The following is an 18143-nucleotide window of genomic DNA, read 5'->3' on the forward strand; positions in this document are numbered from 1 at the left end:
CTGTGTGCTTGCTAGTCCAGACTAGCATCAAGGACAGAACCACGTACTGTCATATCCCAGCTCATATACAGACACAGACTACTGGAATCTCACTGAATGTTCAAAGGGGTTTCGGGGCTACTTTTTTTAGAGCTACCTAGTGTGTGGTGTGTGTGTTTTTTTTAAAGCAAAACCAGTTCTCAAGTAAATGTGTTGATATTTCTTATACTGTGCATTTAAGTATCATTAACAAAAATGACTTTTTTTAAAAAAGGAAAATATATTGTCTATTTTTCTATAATGTCCATCATTGCCTATTAAAAAATGGCTAAATGCATTTTCACTTTTTGAAAGCCAAACTAAGAGAATGGTCTCTCTGATATAGTACGAAAGCTACAATCCCATGTTTAAACTATCTGAAAATCGAAGTTCAGTGAGTGAAAGTGTACTGCTCTAAAGGATACCTTCAAAGGATTTGTCTGTTTGCTCTGGGAGTGCTATGCGCAGGAATTTCATATTTAACTTTTAGATCCTTGATGCAGTTACTACATTTGACCACCGGCTGCACTGTGTACCAAGGAATGGTAAAATCCCAGTCAAAGACACTGCAGTTACATCATTAACCCATCAGTGGCACTGTGTGCTATTAAAGCAAAAAGGAAGTCGAAAAGTTAACTTTTCAATGGCAGTGCCAGGCTCTTTAAGAAGAACAGAGGGTGCTTTGTGTATTGGCATGAGATTCAGTGGTGTATAGGCTTTAAAACCCCCGGGTTTCTGAACAAGATTGCATTGTTTTTTTTAAAATACAATCCTGCTTTAAAGATACACAAAAATGACTTAAGTAAAATATCCTGGGCTAGATTTTCTCTAAGGGTTTGATCCAGTACAAAAACAAAACAATTAAAAAAAAAAAAACCCTCAAAAAAATCAAAAGGCATAGAACAATTAAAACAAATATGGGATGTGTAAAAGCAGCATGCAGAATCTTTAGAAAGAAAATCAAACAGCATCTGCTGCAGCAGCACACGTTCTCCTGTCATTGATTGAGCTGAGATCTAACACTTCTGCATTGGCACGATTGGGAGCTAAGAGCCTTTCTGGCCAAAGAGAAAGTAAGAGATACGAGTCATGAACCAAAATAGCCTTACAAGACAAAGAAGGCCATTGTCCGAAGAACAGGGAAGAAAAGCCCCATCTGTGAGCAGAGGTATTATTGCAGAAGACTAGCAGAGGAGAAGAAGCCAGCAGGCACCCTGCTCATTTCAGCACTCTTCTGATATTCATGGTAATGTTCTATATACATAACAAAAGGTGAGCCGTAAAAGTTTACATGAATTGCGTGCCTTTACTGAATGAGTTACTGGGTGCCCTGAGGTGAGTGCTTTTTATTTGAGAAAAAAAAAGTAATTAGCAAAGTTCCTTATTAAAATAAAGGTGTAGTGTGCTTTGAAAGTGTCTTTCTGTAGCACAGTGTGATCTGCTGGACTGCGTTTCTTTAGCTCACTGATAGAGCACAGACAGAAGCAGCAGTCCTCCATGTTTATAGGGTTCCTCTGAAGGCTGCAGCAGCTGCATTGTTGAATGATGAGGCCGAGCCAGTAGTTCACCCCTTTTGTGAAACCCATGATGTCCTGGCCAGGATGCAAGTCCAAGTTTCAGCGACATAAACTTCCATTGCCATGTCTGTACATTTTGTTTCATTTAAAAAATGTCTTTGAGTTGGCAACGAAAGAGCTGACTTAATCTTAAGGTCTTGAAGTCGTGTAATTGAAAGTTAGCAGGAATACTGTAAACTGTGTCTTTGTGGAAGTGAACTGGTTGATCATGTGGTCCTAATTGTTTTTGTTCATACAGTTTGTATGGGGTAATGCAGTGGTGACTATCATGTGCGACTGTAACCATGTGTTAGCAAAGATAATACACAGCTGTCAGGCATGTGAAGGGTTTTTGGGGGGTAGGGGTGGGGGGTTACATTAGAATACTGTTCTGGGTTCAGACCTTGCTAACTGTTTACGTTTCCCCCATATAAAACAGCTGTTCAGGTTTCAAAGTGAAAATAATTCCTTTTGAGAAAGAAGCAGGATTAGTGCTGAGTATTAAGTTTCTCATTTTGATTTGCACAGGGCTTCTTCAGGGACAGGAGCTCTCTGAGGAGGTTCACTGACTGTGTTGTGTGGCAGAGTGGCTCGTGCAGTGCTTTCCACAGTACGCACGTTTTAAAACACCAGAGCCTTACTTTTCCATTATTCATTTCTTCCTTTCCTTGTTATTTCAGTTGCACATTTTCTGGACAAGAAGGTGAGGTCAGACCACCCTTCTTAACCCCGCCTCCTTTTCCAATTGTAATGACCTGGCACCCTTCTTAACCCCGCCTCCTTTTCCAATTGTAATGACCTGGCACCCTTAACCCAGCCTCCTTTTCCAATTGTAATGACCTGGCACCCTTAACCCAGCCTCCTTTTCTAATTGTAATGACCTGGCACCCTTCTTAACCCCGCCTCCTTTTCCAATTGTAATGACCTGGCACCCTTCTTAACCCCGCCTCCTTTTCCAATTGTAATGACCTGGCATCTCAGCCCATTGGATTGAATGGAAAGGCAAGGGCTGGGCATGAACCGCAAATCATTCGGTTCAAAGAGGAACGTCTTACCACTCAGTTCAAAACCTGTGTAGTTGTGAGGCAAGTATGTGTCTCATACTGATGTCAGTATTATTAACTCAGAAGCCACTAGGAGGAGAACTATTACACAATGTGTAGATTTACATGGTGACCAAAAGCTTACTGCTCATTGTACTCATCAAACCCAAGAACGGATGTTACCAAGATGCTGAACCCGGGACTCAGGCAAGGGCCCAGCCTGGGAAATCTCTGCCTGGACTCGGTGTGACCAGCAGGGGTCGCTGAAGAGGGATGAGGTGAACTATCTCAGTCTAAAGGGCAATTTAGGGTCCCCAGCCAAGAACGGCAAGTTTGAACCAAGCTTGTGTGGAGACACGCCATTCACCACATGCCATGTCTTGGGTATTCTTTCACAACTCGTAAGGATGTAAGGAGACTGTTTTTTAAAGAGGAACTAGACTAACAATTCCCACAGCACAGCGTGCATCTGTTTTATAACACTCTGCACCGTTGTGTCTCATCAAAGCAGCCTGAGAGCTGCTATATCTGTGCCTCTCGGAGGATGGATATCCTTGCCAAGTGTATTGTATGTGGAGGGGGTGGGGGGGTGGGAAAAAAGACCCAAAAAATGCACATCTGGCTTACACTAGCACACTTGAAAAAGTCTTCAGCGTGACTTTAGTTTCTTTTAGTTTAGCGCACCGAATTCCTCAACCTCTCTACCTCTCAGATTCCTCTACCTCTCAGATTCAGATGAAAAGTTCAGTCCTGTAAAAGTAGATAGTTTAGACCTTTAAATTGCTGCAGAAGAGTTAGCTTAACATTCCAGCCACACTTCCTGTTATCTTCCAGACAGTTGCCTCAATGCTGGTGGGCACACGCTGTAATTATTAATGCTTTAATTACTATGAAGTGAGTGTGAGACTTGGAGGAATCACAGACAGGCCAATTCTTAATCTGCCCCATCAGGACAGCACAAGGCATATAGAAATCTAGAGGAGACTGATGAGCATGATGAAAACACAAGAGTGTGGGCTGTTCCTGTAACACACGGCTGTGTGCATACTGTACTTCGCAAGGTCTTTTTGGCATGCTTTCCTATACTGTTCAAGAACTGAAGTCAAACAAGTCTGCACACACACACACCTCACTGTGTGTAGATGTAAATACCTCTGGTATAGCAGGTGCTCTTTCAGGTCTCACAGGCAACCTGCTGGTTTCACAACCAATTAAGGAATTGTCTGTGCCTGGCTGGTGTCACTTTCTTACAACACAGCAAACAAAATCCACACCACACACACACACACACACACACACTTCCCACTCATACACTCTTGATAAACAAAGGAACAGACAGAAATAGAAACACACGCAGCGAACACACAAAAAACAGGCAGGTCAGCTCACCACTTTCTTCCACTTGACTGGTCAGCTTTGAAAATAAACCGTTAGACCCCCCCCCCTCTTCATTCTTCCTTTTCTTCAGTCTCTCGTTCCCCTCTTCCTGCCTTCTCCTGCCAGAGCCTGCTTTCTTCAGTCCAGGCTTCATCTATTATAGATGCACGCTGACATCACTATTCCTTCCATCAGTAAGCTACGTTAAGACCGGCTTAATCTGATTGGGAGGGGAGGAGGAGTGTGTGAGTGTGTGTGTGTGTGTGTGGAGGCGGGGGGGGGGGGTCCTGGCTTTGGCTCTCTCTCTTCCCGCTGTAGTAATACTGACGCTGATTATTTCACTGCAGCAGCTCCTGCAGCAGCAGCCTCCCAGCCCAGACACTTACTCTGGTCCAGAGGCCCTCGCAAGCCCGCAACACAAGTGCTCTGCCCCTGGGAACGCCAGCCTCCTCACAGTGTCTCTGCATGACTGTCACAAAGGTAAGCAGCAGCAGCTTCTCGCTTGTTGTTTTTGAATTGTCAGCACTGCATTTCCTTCACTAGACGGGGGGGGGGGGGGGGCATGAGGACGAGTCGGAGGCAGCTTACAGGTTGTGTTAGGTGTGGTGCTTGCTGGTGGTGATACAGTAGCAAAAGTAGCTTGTGTATTTGCATGGTGTTTAGATGCTGCTGCAGTTGTTGTCATAACATCTTCTCCGATGCTGCTGGCTCTGTGCTTTAGAAGGCATGTTATTTCTATGACTTGCAAACTTTGATTCCCTGTCAAAGAGGGTTTTACACAGGAACTGTGTCAGTAGATGTTGGACAATTAGGGTACCTGTTTTGCGTCAGTAAGAAAATGATTTGATACTGTTTAGCTCATTACAATAATGTTGCGAAAAACAGATGTGATTTTCTTCCACGGCATTGCATATATCTGAATGTTTTTAGACCTGAGCAATCACTTCCTATATTATGCTGTGCTGTAGGTTTCCAGCACTAATCAAGCTGTAAACAGTGGACAGTGGGGGAAGTTGCTGCAGCTCACAAACCCAGGGAGGGGGTCATGTGTTAAATCTGGCTTATTAATTAAAAAAGGAGAGGGTTCTGGGATTTGAAAAACAAGTTCTTTGTCGAAAACAAAAATGAACTGCATTAGCATTCAGCAGCGGTAATGTAGTTTCATCACAAAGTGAAGTAGCCACTTAGGCAGGGAAGAATAATGAAGGTTAGAACAGTCAGTGTGCAAACAAGAACAAACCCAGTGATTCCTATCAGATATAAAAACACTGTGTGTAGAAACAGAAAATCCTAGAGGCCAGACACCGACGAGTCAAATGCAGACTCTTAAGTGTCTCCTGCATTTTAGGCTTTTGTTTTTGCTTTGACCGTTCCTCCAGGCCTGTGCTCCTGAATGCTCGGAAGGCGTGCAGGTTGGTTCGTGTTTGACCTGCAGTTGTCCGGGCAGGTGTTTGAATGCACTTGAATGCTGCTGGCTTGTGTCTGTTGAGCACAGTCAGGGATTAATGAGAGCCATGTGTGTCAGCATGCTCTGCCTTGGGCTGGGGCTTCTGTTTCCTGTGAGAGGGAGCTAGCATGCTAATGTGTCTGAGATCACAGTGTCACAAACCTTTAGGACCATCCTCATCTCCCGTACAGCCCTGCGCTCCTTTTCATCTGCTGTGTCAAGCGGTTCAAAGTCTCTTGTGAAGAGGCGTCCCATTCAGAGCAATCAAGTCGATTCCACTGAATATAAAAACCTTTTTGTGTGGTTTCACAAGGTTAAGTGAGGATAGTTTGTATTTCTTTATGCAAGCGTCATCATCACCATCCTAACGGCAAACACTATTCAAGTCCAGGGAACACAATGGCAGGGCGACAGCACTCTTAGACAAATCGCAACACATGTGCTTTTCATCTGGAAAACCACAACTGCAATTACATCTAAATAGAGGGTCTTGTTTTCTTAAGCATTCCGTTTTTTTTTTTTTTTTTAGAATGGCAGGTTCTAATCAGTGGCTGTCTGACTGAAAACATACAGAAAATATGCTATATACTGTATAGTAATGTATGGAACACACACGTCTTCCATACAGACACTGTAGCAAGGATACTGCACATCAAGTTCAGTGTGTGTTTCATATGGCATGCCTTTTTGAAGGTGGGTTAGATATTGAGGTTGGGCCGAGCTGCGCGGTATTTTGCAGGGTTGTTTTTTTTAAAGTTGTTCATTTTATTCACATAGCACTCGATTCACGAAGCTGTTTATACCAAAGTGTCATAAGCGCATTTCTAAAACAAATAAGCAATACAACTACTTTGCATTAACGGCCTGATAGTTTATTTCTGATTTATACATTTTAGTTTGCATGTTCTTCCCTTTATGAAAAAAAAAAAGTGCTAGTGATGACGTGGAGTAAAAAGCTTTGGGAATCTCGCCCATACAGTAAACAGAAGTCATTGTTCAGATATCAGAAATGTGACCTCCCTATAGTTGTTGTATCACATTAGAACACCGTACTGAGTATCACTTGATAATTAGCAGTGAAGGGGTCACATCTGGACCCTGTAGGTCCAGGCCTGGTCCAGCTCTAGTATGACACAGCCCCCAAATGTCAACAAGAACCAAAGCTGCACCCAACACACGTCACTAAGTCCGGGTGCCTCGTAATTGTTTTTAACTGGGATTTGATTTGTGGTCCGTGTTCGAGCTGCCATCTGTTTACTATCTCTGTGTCCCGGAAAGAGACGCTTTGAAAAAAGATGTTTTAATTTCAAAGGAGTTCACCGGGCGAAATGAGTTCAATAAATCAATGAATAAAATCTTTGTACTTCTACCTACGAGCTGTTTTCATGTTTAAAAATGACAGTTTTTTTTTTTATTGTTATAAATTTCAAACGCAAGCAGTGTAAACCCAAACCTGGAGCATTTAAATCAACGTGACATCTGGCAACACATGTAATTTGCTTTAGCTGCAAAAACATTTTGAGACCTTCTGGTGCGGGTAATGCAATGTAGTCACCTCAGGGAACGAGGGAAGCCAACTCAGGCCTTTATCAGTAAAATGTAATGACAGTCAGGGGCGTCAAGGTCATTGTCATTCACCTTCTGGGCCTGGGGTCAGAGTTCATGTGGATCTTGAAATCGGGTCACAGCCATTTAATTCAGAGCTACTTCGTTACCATGACAACGTTCCATTCAGACTTTCAATTTGTACTACTCTTTTTTAGATTCATTTTAAGCGCTTGTTTTTAAGGCCCATAGTAACCCTTTAAGTAAGTTTACAGACAGAAAAACAGTCTTTAAAGTGCGAGTTGCACTTTTGTGAATAGGATCCACTCTATACAAAGACAGGCACATTAGGGCACTTGAATATTTAATTGGTGTGTTTTTTTACCTTCCGTAAAAAATGGCACTAATGACAATGTGTAGTAAATAGCTTTGAGAATCTAGCCCCTAATGTGAAAGATAACTATATCTCAGTGTGACAGGGAAGAAACAGTTTCACTAGGCTTGTACTGCGATGAAATAACAAAGTCGACCCGCACAGTACTTGACCTTGAAGCGTGCTTAGTCACGTGCACGGCATTGTGCGAGCTTCCTTTTCTTTTACAACATGCCTGTCTGTAAATGACCTGGTGGGCCGAAGACCATTTCTACTGCATGGGTAACAAGCACTGAATATCTTTATCACAATGACACTCGCCATGATAGAGCAACACTTTGGGAGTTTGCATTTTAAATATAAATCTCGTGTGTCGAGCACTGTGTTAAAATAAGTTTAACATCGGAGAAAAAACGGCGCAGCTTTTCTAGAAATTTTAAGATTTATAGAAACCCTGCCTTTAAAACGGACGCTGCAGCTTTAAATGGTAATTTACCAATAAACGGCTGATGAACAGTGATTTATTGTTAGCTGAGACTCCAGGCTCTGTATGTAACTGATTTGAAATTCACCCTGTAGAGCAGGCTGGGGTTGGACACTAAGAGGGCTGCTTCTTCTTGCGCTGCTGTGTTTAAGTTGCGAGACCTGGCAGCGAGCATAGTCGCTACGTGACCGAGCCAGCTGCCGCAGTGATCACCGCCAGCAACAGCCTGCGAATCAGAGCTGCTCCTCAAGAAAAGGGACGAGAGGAGCGCTTGGCTCCACGAAACCTTTATTCTTCTCTTTGAGTCCTTAACCCCCTAACCTCTTTCCATTTACCCTGAGCAGCAACGGCGACACAATTCTACAAATCTGCAAAGCCTAATGAGTTCTGCGGAAATCAATGACAGCGTGCATCACTTAGTGAGATTTTGAAAGGGAGAAGTGTGTGCTGTATTAGAAGCAGGGCGTTCCTGAGACAGGTCAAGGGGACACACACCACAGGAACTGGGAGGAGACACTTCCAGAGGCTAAAGGGTTAACAATCCTTCCTTTTAATAAAAAAAAGGAAACATGTTTCAGGCATAGTTTGGAGATTGGTTTCTATCCTTATTTATGAGCTTTCTGTGGAGCAGGAACTTTAAACAAAGATCTGAAAAGCTTCAGCACAGTGTACGAACCCAGCTGGCAAATGCAGAGATATTTCATAGGTTGCCAAGGAAGCTGGTTCTAATGCCATGTTAGTCTTCTATATTATATATGCAGGTCAGCTTAAAACAATAAAACAGACTGCGATATTTCAGTGGAGAAGCGAGAACTTCACATAGATGTTTTGTGGAAGCTTTGTCTAAATCTACAATCTTCCCTTAGGCTTGAAGATACAATACAAGCAGTTTTAAAATGAGAAACAGGGTCCTGTTCACAGAATAATAAACAGAACTCTTGATAGACATGTTTTCTTAAGGGACGTTTTGAAAGTTCATTCTTGTTAAGTGAAGCTTTCAGTTCACAGGCCCTTTTGATTGCTTAAGAGATGGTTACAAATGTATTATCAGCTTTCAAAAGAACCTTAAAATGAGTCTTTAAAAAAAACATGCCTTAAAAGAGTCCTTAACATTTTATGCTGTTATTTGCACTGTGTGTTTTAATGAGAGTGTGTCACTGCGATGACGTTTTATTGATTAGGCTTGCTCTTAATGATCAATGGTTTGATGTCTCGCTTAAAGCTTCTGGTATGACAGATAAATATCTTGCATACTGTGCCACTGGAAATTGGGAAGATGGCTTTGATAGCATCATACCCACATTCAGTCTGAGGTCTATTCCAAGCACTCTCAGTCTCTTTATCCATTAACACATGTTACATTGTGCTGGATACTGCACATTGAAGGCTGTGTTTGCCAAGCTCCTTTACATTGAGGAAGGCTCGTTTTGCTGATCTGCTGAGCCACCGTTGCACATAACAAACCACTGACCCCTGCTGCCCTGTCCAGAAACAAAGGACCTTCAGCACTTTCCATTTGAACCGCTCTCCCTGGAGACCAGGCTCACATGCATCTCTCATACACACTTCTGTTGTCATTGCACACACTGTTCCAGCTAGTCTCTGCAGCAATATCCTAGGAGAAAGGAATCTGGAGTTTAACCCTGCGGGCGTGTTAGACACACAAAGACAGGCAAAGAAGGGTCACCTTCCACAAAGACAGGCAAAGAGGGATCACCTTCCACAAAGACGGGCAGAATGGTCACCAGTAAGGGGGCAGGACCTGCGGGGGGGAGGGTGGGGGGGGAGGTCTTGTGAGTGGCAGCAGAGGATGCGTCACAACTGGCTGCAGCTGTAGATGTGTTTCATATTCCAGGCAGTGGGGTCCATTCACTTGGTCCGATGGGCAGCACGTCTTAACCCTGGTGTCGTTTGAATCATTAAAACAGGACCCTGCCTGGGGTATTACATGCAGTTTTTTTACACAGATAAAATGACACAATTACACATCCAGCAAGTTCTAAGCCAGTGTCCTCAGGGCCCTCTGCATGTCTTTTACATCCTGTATTCATTGCAGGAAGCGTCCAGCGTTAGACTGGACTGGGTTCTTTTGTGCACTCCTCCCTTGTTACGGCTGTACTGTGTGGTGCTATTCATGAGCGTCAGATCTCGTGACTGTGAGCGCTTTGTAACCAGGAATAATCAAATCAGCAGTATACTGGGCCCTGTACAATCTGGTCTTGTGTCCGAGACAGACGCTGGAAGAATAGTTACCTCTACTTTTGTTTGAAGAAAAAAAACCCTCAGTTTTTACATTCAGGATATGCTTGTATACTGTACCTGAGTTCCATGTTTCAGTGCTGTGCAATACAAATGAAGATGTGTCACCCGTCCGCCCTTAAAACCTTTGGTTTATAATTGTGACGTATGGTAAATGCAAATTATAAGCAGGCAAAAAAATATTGATATGCAAAATCAGCATGCAAATTGAACATGGCAAGCTTACAGAAGGGTAACATTAAATTAGGTACTGAATTCATTCATGTGCCATTCCGCACTTAATCATGGTATCTCTAACATGAATTATTCTACATTACCACTGACAACCTGAATACACATGGGATCTCTCTCTCTATCCCAGATGTAAACTGCTTTTAAAAATGCAAATCCTTATTGGCTTACATTCCAGCCATTGGCCTTTGGGCATTTTGACTACTGTGTGCTACACACTGGATGAGCTGTATTGAAACTACAGACGTATTTAAAACTCAGAAACATAACTCATTTTGATTGCTTTGCGAAACTTGGGCCTGACAAAAGGGAAGGTTGTATTAAGTGTTGGAGAAATTGGGAACGGAAAAGGAAGTTATCCATTCTATAGATAAGACGTTTGAAGGCTGCGATGACCTCACACAGTTCCTCCAGCAGAGGGGCCATTGTGCTGCTGGGACAGACTGGAACTGAAGCAGATAAAGAGAAGCGCTGTGAGGCACAGATTGTACCCAGAGGCATTACAACACAGATAATGCTGGTACCTCTGTACTGCAGGTGATGCAATCCTCTCTGTTTGCAACCCACACTCTTACAAATCCATTTTTAATACTCTCATACAATTTCTGCAGCAGCGACTATAAAAAGCTAGGTCTCCAAGCTAGGCTGTTGAAATTCTTCAGCCAGGGATTTGTATTGTTCCTCAGTTCACCCTCTCTCAGCCCAGTCCCCTGCTTGGTTTGTGTGGGAGGTGTCAGAGGTGCGTTCCTGCTGTAGGAGTATTTCACAACCACATTGAATTGTATCACCCAGTGCTCATTAGCACTGATGGACAGAAACCTCTCAGCACAGCTCATAACATTAATGCCCTGCTTGAGGATAAGTACTTTTGTAAACCATAGGGGGGGAAATGGGCCAGTTATAAATATCCTTCCACTAAAAAAAATTAATTAATGGAGCTTTGCTTACAAAAAGGAACCTTTCATTTCACTCCCTCCGGTTCTTTCTGGGGTTTTTTCTGAACAGGCAAAAAAAAAAATCTGTCCCAGTTATGGTTCTTTCACTATTCTTTCCCTGTTCTTTGCATTCTGTTAGTTAAAATGCTTTTCCTGTTTATGAGGCATGTGCTTTGAATGAGTCCAATGAAGCGTGCTGTGTTTCCAGCAGCCTGTGCCATTAACCATGTGGAGGAACGTCCCTCACCAGAGATCATTCTGACACTTTATGCTGCTTAGTGCTGCTAGGTGCGCTTATTCAGCAAAGTTAGAGAATCAAAACCGAGGCAAAGGAAACTTTCATAAGAGTAAATAACTGTAATTGTAAATAACAGCGTAAACAACTAGTGACAACTACTTCCTGCAGCTTAGCTTCTTGCTAGTTTCAGATATTCATCTTTGACTTAGCACTTGCTTGAATGCCACTTTTTTAGTTTTCATTCCTTCTTGTGTTTTTACATCTCTTTGTTCTGAAGAGAAAGCTTCCCATTGATTATGTTAGTATAGCTGTTATTAATTCACAGATAGCATGTCCTCCGAAAATGTAAGTGTATGTTAGTGTACGTCTATGTTAGTGTACGTGTATGTTAGTGTCTATGTGTATGTTAGTGTAAGTTTATGTTAGTGTACGTGTAAGTGTAAGTTAGTGTATGTTTTCCCCTCAGACTACACTGGTATCACTTACACATATTAAACAGAATGCTCTGAGGACATTTGAAGGAATGGATTAAGACCTTTGAGTGTAGTTCTGCAAAAGTCATTTATGTTGTCTATTAAAAACCATTTGAGAAGGAGATATTTGTTGAAGCAGATGTTTTTGAGAACATGTCTCCTGACACTTCCGTTTCATACATTATAATGTCTAACGGTCAAAGGCTGCAGTGCAGGAAATATTCCATTAAAACTGTATCAACAGTGTCATTCATATCATAGAAAAGCAACTTGAACGAGAACATCTGCTCCCTGCTGCACATTCTTAGTTCTCCCTGGCTGCTTGAAGACATTTCATTTACAATATGTGTTGCATCCGAGAGGCTTCCTTTCACAGATATTGCAGTGTGGAGGGTGGATTTTGCAGAGGATTTTCACAGCAGGGCCTACATTCTCTTCTGTAATAGTTATTTTTTGCACATCACAACCCTAGCATGACTGCAGCACTAAACATCCAGAGTTGGAGTTAGAGTTGGGGTTAGGCTTGTGCAATCAGGTATTATTGACCAGGAGGGATATGCAAGAGATCTGAAAGAGTTACAAATACCATGGTAAAGAGAACAGTAACACAAGCCCAAACAGGGTGAAGAGCAATCTGATCATTTACAGCTGAGCGATGCAATAGCAGAGAGAGGACGCTCTGGGACGATCTGATTGGAGCAGCTCGCAGTGAAAAGCATAGGATCCTATGAAAAAATAATATCGATTTCCGCACACAAAGATCTTCTGCGAAAGGTCGTGACTGGATTCTAAACCGGATCACTGTAAAGACTGTTGCAGCATGGTGCTAATAGCTTGAGGATCCTAACTCTCTGTAAGGCTTCAACAGTGCTGGAAATGCACAGCTTGAACTGTGTGGGCTGTTTGTGCTAGCCGGGACGCCCACTCACGCCATTTATTTTTTTTCGTTATTTGAGCCTGATTGTCTCCTTATTGAAAACACCCGCTCTGATAAGCCTGCTGATATGTTTAGCGGGGTGACAGAGGGAGTGAACTCCCATACGGAGGGGGGGGGCACAGAGACTGCTGTGCTTTTGTGCATCTCTGATCAGCGGTTCACGCTGCATCAAGCTGTTGTGTGGACAGACATCCCTCTGTCACACACAGAAGATCTGCCCTTTCCATTGGAAGATGCTGAACTAAAGTAATGCCACATTCATCTTGCCAAACGCAGTTTGTAAACCTGTTGTTAGTTTAAAACAAAGAGCAGTTAGGGGTAGTTTCACAGCCCTTTATTTAGCACTAGTCTTGCACTACCTTACCTTAGGTAACATTAGTCCAAGATTAGGTCTGTGAAACCTGAGGCTAAGGCGCCACACTGGCAGTTCAGAGGCTTCATTAGTTAGACTAATTGATCTCTTTAGGAATATCCCAGGGCATACTGGAGTGAAGAAGCACCTTTCATTCTCATGGCTCCCTGTCATGTAGGCCAATGCACTTACTCTAACTGTCCAGGCATCTTATCAAGAGAAAGGTCACTGACAGACATTCCTCCCCACCTGGTTCTGTGCTAAGGTGACACCGAGAAAGTATTCCTGCGTTTGCTTTCTAATTTTAACAAATGACTTGTGCATGTTCTGCAGAGGAGTTTGCACAACGATCCACTTGCTGCCCTCAATTTCCTTAAGCTGCTGTATCCGCATGTTGGTCGTTCTAATTAACCTTCAAGTGTGTTAATCTGTTAATAAGTCTTGTAATTAGTCTATTATTTGATTCTGGAAACATCCAATTCACTCACAAAGCCCTGGCAAAGTGTGTATGCGTGTGTTTAACACGTACATAAAACAAATGCACACAACCGTACTGCGTATATAAACTACTACAGGTTAAGTTCTAATAAAAACAAAGTGCACAGTTCCTGTTACTGGTAATTGGGAGCACTTTTAAAGACGATGTCTGTTTTTTTGGCCCATGCTTTTCTTTTGCATTGTGCTTCAAACTTGGCTAGGCAATGGCGCTTGAACAGTGGTTCTGAGAAGAACCGTCACCATGGAGATGATTTCTTGTTCCATCGAGCTGAACAGTTTGTAAAACTGAGTTCCAGCCTTTGCTTGCAGCATGATGTGCAGTTTTTGTAGCAGACCTCCGGTATGTTTCAGTTAAAGCCATTTGAACACTTCATGAATTCTAATGCATTTCTGCCCATAAAGAGTCCACAGAATGCTGTAAAACATCATATCACAGCAGCGTTACCAAGGGCAAAATCCTTTTCACAGCCCAGCAGCTGACAAATTGCACACCGTACCATGTAAACATCAAGAATCTCAACCAAACATTAAGAAAACAGAAGTACCGTAAACGCATGGCAGCTGCAATATATCTACAATAAGTAAATGAAGTTTAAATCTCCACCCAAAAACATGTTTTGGAGTCACTCCCAACAGACCACAGGGCTACAGTCTCGGTCAAACAGGACATTGCTGTTGTAATCATGGGAGGCAAAGGAAAGGCTTTGAAAATCTCTTTGGGGAAAATAAACAACCATAATCAATGGAGTGCTCTAGACAATGCAGAAGCAGCTGTAGGTCCGATAGTTGGGGATCCTGTTTTTGTTGCAGCAGCATCCCCTTAGGAATTCCAGGAATCTCTTCAGCCATTGACAGGAGCCAGCTCACAGGGCTCCTCCACTTTCCGGGTATTCTCTCCCTTCTCCCTTCCCCCCTCTGCTGCAGGACACAGGTGTGGTCCCGTCCAGCGAGACGTTGAGTCCCGCGGGAGACACGCAGAGAGCCAGGAGGAAGCAACGTGATCAAAAGCACAGGCAATTCAGTATGGAGTAGAGAGCAATAATCAAGTGCCTCAGACACAGGCTTGTTTTTCAGATCCAGGGACTAGGACGTTTAAACTATGTGTTTCAGATTCATTGTGCTGTCTAGGAGGTAATGCTATGATCAGCAAAAAGGTTTCCTCAGAGTAACAGAATGGCATTCCAATACAATCCTGGCTAAGTTTCGTGGCCCTTTGAAACACTGCTGAATAATTGGTAATTGCTGATAAAAGCCAAACGTAAAGGCACTTCTTTGTGTGTACAGACAGAACGAAGAATTGTTATTATTTACTGTCTTGCTGCTGCCTTTCAAACATCCTTTGTAGCTTTTTGTAGTACTTTGAAACTTTTTACGGATTAACAGACGGAATTGTATAATGGCCCAGGGGATAAACAAAACCATTACCCCAGTAGTTTTAAACAAGACATTTACTGTACTGCATGTACAGTAGAAGAGTCGCACTGCCGTTTCAATCACGCAACAGAAATCAATGGAATCCATCCCTCTGTTTGAAGGCATTAGAATGACTGGAGTCACACATGCATGACGTTCATTTACAGCAGGACTTCACATGGACAGTATGCTGTAACACATCACACCCATTACTGACCACACGTTTTTAATTTCTTTCTTTTTTTTTACAATTGCACAGTGGTTAGCACCAATCAGACTGTACTGGTGTGGTTCTTAAATATCCCTTACATGACTAGTGTGTAATAATGACAGCTTGGAATGGCTTGTACAGATTGCTGCTCATTACAAATTCCATAGTGAAACACTCTCTCATTGTCGGCTCCGGGTTCCAGATTCTCTCAGTTCTAACACACTTACCAGTACTCCTGTCACACTGCATCATGTCAGAATGCAATAGGCTTTCACAAAACGTGTGATGTTTTACATGCACGAGAAGGATATTTAAATTGACTATTTTATTTTATTGAAAGAAATACTGCTCATTGTCAAATACGCCACTGTCCAGTTAGGTACTCTGGATTTAGAGATACGTACCATTACCTGTAATGCCAATTAGGGCTCAAAGCTATTAACATTTGGAAATGTTTATGTACAATGTGTTGTAGATGTGACGTTTCTGTTCCGAAAGATTTGTCCCATGTGTGTGGGCATGCTGTGCTTGAACATTTGCAGCTGAACTTCAAATGGCGTTCATGCTTTGTACAAACCAGCTAGGAAACCATTAAAAAAAGAAAAAGCAATTAGCAAGCCAAGAAAAAAACATAAGGCCAGTGGCAGCTGTAAATGCCCAAGACAAGCTATTTACATTAAAAGCATTACACGAAATTAGGGTACTTGGAAGCGAAACAGACTTTTTCTAAAATAACAGTTTGTGCAAAAAGCAAATGTAATTCAATAATGAACATGTAAAAAACAGCAAAGATAATGCATTATGAATTCAAGATCAAGATTCAAATTGATTTAGCGTGGGCGCATCTGTCAGCTTCTGTCACTATGTTTAAGAGCCAACGACTTTGACAGCATGGGGACAAAATCAATGCAACATGTGACTGTGCTGTAAGTGTGATGTAACCCTGCTACCCATCAATTTAATTAACAGACAATGTAATGGAGTTACAAGATGACAGCTTTTGCCCGGTGCAAGTTGCATGATTTAACTGAACTAACAAGACGGCATTGGGACACGTGTGCAATGGTTTTGGCTCAATTGATGCGTTACAAGCAACGTACGGTGGAATTTACTGATTGATAACAGCAGTCTTGAAAATATATCAACTACTGTGTCACAAAAAATCTGTTTTAAATCAAGCTATTGTACCAACAAATAAGAAACATCAGATTATCCAGGAAACTCTGCCCTTAGTCAAACAAAGGCCTAAAAACAATGTGCACATAAATACAACTGAAGAGAGAAGCCCACCTACAGCACATATAACATGGAACTGGAACTTTAAGGGAAGCATTAAGGGACTTCCGGAAGGCTACAATATGATTTTGTCAATGAAAACTTTGTATACAAAATGTAGCGACCTAAGATACAATAGATTCAAGGGTTCATCTGTATCTTCAAAAACAATACGAATTCTAAGGTAAAACTGCAGGTGAAAACCCATCTCTTTAGTTTTACTATACACCTTTAGGCACCTAAATTGTAAGTTCCTCCATACTGCTCAATATGCGAGAGCTCTCTCTGGCTTCACAGAGGTTATGTATTGAATGTGCTCAGCACTACAGTCACACAGTCACATGTAATCCCTGCACCTGCACCCTGTATCTTTGTAGAGCTAGTCTGACTCAATTCACTTACACCAAGGACATATCGCTAGAGGTGACATGTCCCTTTTGGGAGCAGCTTCACAACACTTTTCCATGATAATACCATCGATACAATACAATGCCAAAAAGGTCTGAGCAAAAAGGTCTTCGTCCGACTATAGCAGACTCTCCTTTTTAAATATAAACCTTTACAAATGCACGCAATTTGTTTGAAGAAAATCTTGCATTCATGCATTATAAAAAGAGCATTTTGGGTCAGGAAATGGAGCATTGCAGGAGCTGGGTGGGGCTGGGTGTATGCAGGGCGCTCCCAGCAGATGGTAGGAAACTGAAGCAGCCCTGGCCAGGCAGCAGCTTTCCTTTGCACCGCAGCGGGGTTTAACGATACAAGCAGAGGGGATTAGGCAAGTTAATAATCAAAGGCAATCTGGAATGTTTGGGACAGCTCGTCACAAGTGTTCAAAGTGAATGTCTAATCCAAATCAGTTTAAAAATAACTTTTTTACATCTCATTAACAACATGGGCAGAACACAAAAATGTGCACATGAAACAAACCCAGTGTAATGCACCCACTGCTTCAGACAGGTTAGCCCAGTGGGCAGACACTTCAGATTTGCACATTCCCTTTAAGAAGCCTATTGAAACAAACAGCTGGCTCCAAGCTGGAATTGAAAGGCAACCCCGTAAAGATTGTTTTTTTGATTTTAGCCACAGTGCTATTTTCTCACGTCTCACTGCTGATGAATAAACTGCATGGCAATGCAGTAACAGCATACAATATTACAGCACTGCCACACTCCTACAGTACTCCAAGGTTCTCTAGTTAGGGGAACAAATGAGATTTGTCACAGACACAGCAGGGCATGGCTGCATCTGGTGAAGCTGCTGTATAGCCGGATGGTAATTAGATAGTTAGAGCTGGTAATAAGGAATAAACATTGATGGCACGGAATGTATTTTAGATTCCCCCTCAATACCTCCTCCATAGACCTGTAATATCATTATATTCAATATTGCGAGCTGTGCGTGCTTGCCTGACACATCCAGCTTACTGCACAGCACTTAACACCACCTCTCTGTTAATGTGGCCCAGATGGGAACCGTTT

The 18143-nt window shown here is 42.4% G+C and overlaps 1 protein-coding gene across 1 annotated transcript in view; it reads left to right on the plus strand.

Moving 5' to 3' along the window:
• The first annotated feature begins 1252 nt into the window (after nucleotides 1-1252).
• The window catches only part of LOC117428414 (coronin-2B), a 40008-nt gene continuing 23117 nt past the window's right edge, over nucleotides 1253-18143 (plus strand). The window contains exons 1-2 of the mRNA XM_058995478.1: nucleotides 1253-1290; nucleotides 4342-4474. Coding sequence (XP_058851461.1) covers nucleotides 1262-1290; nucleotides 4342-4474 — 162 coding nt within the window. The 5' untranslated portion in view covers nucleotides 1253-1261. The remainder of the gene's footprint in view (nucleotides 1291-4341; nucleotides 4475-18143) is intronic.

This window comes from Acipenser ruthenus, chromosome 21, assembly GCF_902713425.1.
Source record: "Acipenser ruthenus chromosome 21, fAciRut3.2 maternal haplotype, whole genome shotgun sequence".
Classification (NCBI taxonomy): domain Eukaryota; kingdom Metazoa; phylum Chordata; class Actinopteri; order Acipenseriformes; family Acipenseridae; genus Acipenser; species Acipenser ruthenus.